Source organism: Peromyscus eremicus, chromosome 15 (genome assembly GCF_949786415.1).
Source record: "Peromyscus eremicus chromosome 15, PerEre_H2_v1, whole genome shotgun sequence".
In the NCBI taxonomy this organism is placed as follows: Eukaryota; Metazoa; Chordata; class Mammalia; order Rodentia; family Cricetidae; genus Peromyscus; species Peromyscus eremicus.
Genome location: NC_081431.1, coordinates 44,597,607 through 44,603,606, shown reverse-complemented (window position 1 = coordinate 44,603,606; position 6,000 = coordinate 44,597,607). Strand labels below are relative to the sequence as shown.

Here is a 6,000-nt window from a genome sequence, read left to right as displayed (position 1 = left end):
AAACCCAGAGACAGGTCAGGCCCTGGAAACTCAAGGGTAGCTGCCTAGCATACATAGCTACAAACAGCAAAGAAACTCTGTCTCAAACAATGTGGAAAGCAAGGACTAACACTGAGTTGTCCTCTGACCTCCACACATACTTCATGGTATGAGCATATCTGCAATCACACACATAAATGTGCACACATACACACACACACACACACACACACACACATCATACACAGTGCACTCATACAGAAAGATTTTTAAAAGATAGTGAAAAGAAAGACAGACTCAGGTCACTCATGGTAGTTTGTACATCAAAGATTTTTATTTCATATGTGTACATATGAATCCTTAAATAAAAAATAGTGTTGTATCATGGCATGAACAAATCTAGTTTGTGAATAACATTCACACACAATGGGAAGCCTTACTTACTGAGCTAAACTATTAAATATTTTAAAAAAGAAAACCACATTTATATATATATATGTATAAGTACAGGTTAAAAAAAAAGGTTGGTGAGGAATGTTTAAAATACAGTATATATCCCTCTGCTTATGTCAGAAAGTTCATACTGACACAAACTGTTGCTAAGAATTACATAACCAACACCATTTTCCACCCAACACGCAGCTAAATCGCTGTAACTCTGAGTGCTAGCCAGTCTCTTATGCTCAGTAAGACGATCTCTAAATCGCTCTTGACTCCAATCGTCATGATCCAAACAGCTTGATCTTTGCAGCACACAGACTACGCCGTGGGTTTACTTAGGAACTCCTTGTTGAAGAATTTTCTTGCCTCGACATTACTCAGGGAAACAGAGCAACGAGATGGATTCTGTCTTCTGTACTCAATACTCTCAACAATGGCGTCTTTTATCACCTGTCAGTGGAAACAGAAAATAAATGGTGAGCACAGCTCTACATCCCGGAAGCATTCTTTGAATGAACGCAAAAGTCTGGTTCTCTTTTCTTATTGTCTCTGTTTTGGAATTTACTGACAAAAAGTATGATTCTTTTGGGCACATGTGCAAGATCTCACTCTTACATTCTTGTGAAGAAGTACTTTAGGAGTGTTCCAGATGAAAAATAAGATAATTGCCAACAAGGTAAATTTATGTTCCATCTAGCGTTCACTAGGAAGTGATAATATGGAAGGAAATACGAAATTTATAATTGGGGTTTTTTAAATTAAAGAGGGGATAGGAGACCACAGGAAGGAAGATGTCCCCTAGTGGAGAGAGAAGGCACTGCTCTCCAGGGAATTCTCCATTTCCCTGGTTCTCACCAGCAACTAGAGAACAAGTGTCCTCAAACTAAAAACCACCAAACCTTAGGACTTTCCTCATGAAAATAGATCGCTGTTTTCCATCCAGAGTTATCTCATGTTTATCCAAGTTAATGATGATGAGAGGTACTATACATTGTTTCTGGTATGAAATTAACCTTGTTAGGAATTTCAGGAGAAAATGAAATGGATTTGATCAGAGCCATTACGGCAGAGTTGGGGAAATGCTTTGGGAATCGGGTGAGAGGGTGCTCATGATGACTCTGCTACTGTTTCAGAGCCCTATAAACACCAGGAAACCTCCATACCCCCAGGAGCTGTCAGCAAAATAGATGCTTGGGGCACTAGAGGCAGAGGCAAGCTGCATGGTCATTAGAAAGTCCCCTTTATTCTCCACTCCAGGGACTGTTACATAAGCTTGAAGCACTGACCATATGTTTTTCAGGTCTACAGTGTGAGTAGGAATGTTTGGCAAGTCCAGAAAGCTTAGGACCCCTGTGACCTCTCCTCCCATTCGGGACTCACGAGGCTCATCTCGCCACAGAGGCATACACAGAGAGCTTTTCCCAATACAAGCTCACTGAGCAAGTATGCTCCAGTGCCTAGAACAGAGAGCTAGAAGAGCTAAGTTGTGAGCACATGGAGTCAGCCTCCAGCAGCTTCTTATCACACCCATTGGCAGGAACCTCTGTTTCTTCCAGAGCGGCTAACAAAATGAGAAATATGTCATCATGTTACCAAAACAAACAACAAAAAAAAGAATTTATCTCAAAAGTTTGAGCCTTTCGTATGGTTAAAGAACTGAGTCGGTCTCTGCTGGTGGAAACAGACTCAGATATCACTGAGACTTTCGTCGGGGTTTATGCGGAGCCCATTTTCCTACGAGCAAGGGAGACATAATTAATTCTGTACTTTAGATCTGTTGAAAAAGACTTGGGTCAGAGGCCTCCTTGGTCCAGTCATGCCCAGGCTATGTGAAAGAGATGGAAATTAGCCTAAATTCTTGAGATTATTTCTTCTTTAAAGATGTTACACATTTATATTTTATGTGTGTGAGTATTTTGCCTGCATGCAAGTGTACCATGTGTATGCAGTGCCTGTGGAGTGCCGAAGAGGGAGTTGGATCCCTTGTAAATATTTCTGGACAGTGTGAGTTTCCACATGCGTGCTGAGAACCAAATGTGGGTCATCTACAAGAACAGCAAGTACTCTTAACTACTGAGGCATCTCTCCAGTCCCTGTTTCTTTGTCTTTAAGATAGGAGTAACATTATTAATCTTGGGTTGCTGGGAATTGGAGACCATCAGTATAAAGTGCTGTGGACAGTGATTGGCACATAGAAAGATCCTGCAACAGACATGTGTCCACACTGTTGCTTATAAACTGTATGTGGTACAAGTTAGGAGGCTACTGAATGAAAACAAACAAAGAAAAAAAACAAAGGAAAGGAACATGACTGCTCCTAGGTATGTATGGTGGAGGAGAAACTTTACTGTAGATATGTGTGAGAGCATAGCCAGAGGCAGAGACATCTGGGAGGGTCCAGAGTGGAGCCATGTGAGGAGGGGAGGAAGGGACAGGAGAGGAGAGAGAGGGGAGCCAGGTGCAGCAGCCAGGAGGTCCACAGGTAACCAAAAATGGCTGGAATATACAGGGAAGAGCAGCCCAGCCCCCTGTGCTGGAGAGTTGGGGGAAGGGGAGGGGTATGCCAGCCATACCTCCTAACTGGAAGGGACTGAGGGATGCTGGGAGAACCTGGCAGCCAGGTCTGCTTTGATATGTTAAACAAGCAACTCAGCAGTTTGTCCAGGGTTTCAGCACCTGATGAGTAAGAGAGAGGGAGAGAGGGAGGGAGGAAGAGTGGGAGAGAGAGAGAGAGAGAAAGAGAGAGAGAGAGAGAGAGAGAGAGAGAGAGAGAGAGGAAGATAAGGGAAGGGAGGGGAAAGAAGGGGAAGGGAAGGTAGGGGAAGGGAAGGGAAGGGAAACTGTTCCTAGGTGTGGTGGAGGAGAAACTTTATTGTAGACATGTGAGAGAGCATAGTCAGAGGCTGGGACATCTGGGAGAGTCCAGAGTGGACCTGACCAGACTGAGCTGGGCCATGTAGGAGACAGGACAAGGGTGCAGCAGCCAAGAGGGCAAGGTACAAAAAGTGCAGTAACCAAAATGTCTAGATTATATAGGGAAGGTCACCTGGGCAAGGGCAGCCCAGCCCCTGGACTGAAAATTTTGGGGTAGAGGGTGGGGTCTGCCAGCCATACCCAGTAACAGGTAGGGACTGAGACATTCTGGAAACACCTGGTAGCCAGGCCAGCTTTGACGTGTTAAATAGGCACCTCAGCCTTTTGCCCCAGGTTCTTCTTCAAATGAACTACTTTATTTCCTGGTTACAGTCAGTCTTTCTAGACTCCCAGCTTACAGTGTTACTGGTTGGTTTCTGCTCCTTCAGCTGCATCTCCTTGGTGCAGAGAAGTGCCAGGGAAAACAATCCAAAGCAGAAAAGACCCCAGGGAATACTACACTAGTGATGGCTGCCTGATGTTAATTCTTGACAGTGAATTCAGACACACACACACACACACACACACACACACACACACACACACACACACACACACACACACACACACACACACACTCCCAGCAAGAAAAGCAGCCAGAGCTGTGGCTCAGTTGGTAGAGTACTTCCTTAGTGTATACAGGGGCCCTGTGTTCAATCCCTAACACTATAAGAAAACACAAGGAAAAAAGAAAAGAATTAGTATCACAATGAGTGAGTTTACCAAAATTTGGCCCCTGCTCATATTCCTAATTTTAAGCCTTTCTTGTAAAGGAAAATCAACATTTACATTTTAACTGGAAAACCCAAATCATTTGGAATAAGAATGTGCAAGTTGAACCACTAGGTGGCACCATCACACTATAAAACTACTGAACAGGCTTCTCATTGCTCAGAACACAGCCTAATGCACCCTGGCCATGCTCAAAAAAACTCGGTATGAAATCACTTGCTAACTGTAAAGCTTTTAGCATGCCACATAGTATATCTAGGTGTGTCTGAGATGCATTATGTCATATCTGTGTCTTTCTAATTTTTATTTTTACAAGGGGTGACCTTAGAGGGTTTATATAATTGCTTCTTTCCTTCCATGGGATTCCAAATCCTTCCTGTCAGGTTTACTCTAGCCATATCCCATGTACACTGATCTTCTTCACCCTTACTGATCATCTGGAGTATGATCCAGCCTGACTTTTACTGCGCCATTCAAGAGCTTCCCAATTGTTTAAAACAGTTTTCTTTATTCTTCAGTAGTATGGGTAGATAAATGAGGGAAAAAACATAAAACTTGGAAAACTTCCTGCCTCACATCAAAATGAAGGATTCTGGAGGTGTGCGATGGAACTGTTTTTAGACAAATGTGGAATGCTTACAGTGTCAAGTTAAAACGGCAGCCCAAGGGAGAGAGTTATGGTGCATTCTGAAAAAGTAAACATTATCAGAATAACAAACAGCTGCTTTTTTCATTAAAATTACTGTGAGTTTTCTGGCTGATGTCTGCTTTTCCATGAGATCTGCAATATCCTGAAAGTAGGAAGTCTTCGTGTTTGATCCCAGCACTGAGATTATGAAAGGTACCTAACAAATATTTTCTAAATTAGTAAATGCCCAGTATAAGCCATTGGGAAAATACAACTGGAGTTAAACACACATGATTTTTATAAGTATAAGGGGGCAGGTGGTTTTCTCCATGAATAACCATACACAGCTAAGGATGGAATGTTGTGGCAAAGGGAGACACAGGAGACACATGGAAACTGGTTGGCTTGGGTGGAAAAGAAACTGTGGGAACATTAAGAAATAAGGCCACTTGGGAGATAAATGGGTGACAGAGAAAAGAGTGGGGAAGATTTATGATCTCAGCCCAGCCCCAACTCCAAAACTGTTGTGGGATATTTGTACATTGTATGAACACATATTGCTGTGATTCCTATAATTAAAAAGCTCAATGGCCAATACCTAGGCATGAGAGAATAGGCAGAACTTCCTGGTAGAGAGAGAAAAACTGGGAGGAGGAATCTAGGCACACTGTTTTGCCAGTAGACTCAAAGCAAGTTGGATGAGCTGTACTAAGAAGAATAACCAAGCCATGTGATAGAACGTATTTTTTTTTTAAATATGGGTTAATGAAGTTATAAGAGCTAGTTGGGAAAATGCCTAAGCTAAAGCCAAGCTTTCATAATTAATAATAAGTTTCTGGGTCATTATTTGTGGGCTGGCGGTCCAAAGATAGCCCAACAAGAAAGCCTTGCTACACAAAATTGTGACTTCTAGGATTTTGCCCAATTAATTCATTACTCAATTCCCTTGCCTATAAATTAACACACACACATGCACACGCATACGCACACATGCATATGTATACACATATATCCACAGCTTCATGCTTCTTAGGCTAATCTTAAGTACTGAAAATTTAGGAGGAAATATTTGGTTAATACTAAGCACTTAAAATATTTCCTTGTTTGGGTTCTTTTTTGTTTTTTGTTTTTTTCTGGGGGCAGGGGATGGTGTTTTGTTGTGTTTTTCTGAAACTGAGCATCCCTATGGAGCCCAAGCTGAAAACTCAGGATCCTCTTGCCTTAGCTTCCTGAGTGATGAGATTGCAAGCCTGGGCCGCTTTATTCTTTGGGTGTTACATATCACCATGACCCTGAGACAGTGCCTG

General features: G+C 42.4%; 1 protein-coding gene across 1 annotated transcript in view; it reads right to left on the bottom strand.

Moving 5' to 3' along the window:
* Window positions 1-291: 291 nt before the first annotated feature.
* The window catches only part of Pla2g4a (phospholipase A2 group IVA), a 140,717-nt gene continuing 135,008 nt past the window's right edge, over window positions 292-6,000 (bottom strand). The window contains exon 18 of the mRNA XM_059280570.1: window positions 292-870. Within this exon, the coding sequence (XP_059136553.1) occupies window positions 739-870 (132 nt within the window). The 3' untranslated portion in view covers window positions 292-738. The remainder of the gene's footprint in view (window positions 871-6,000) is intronic.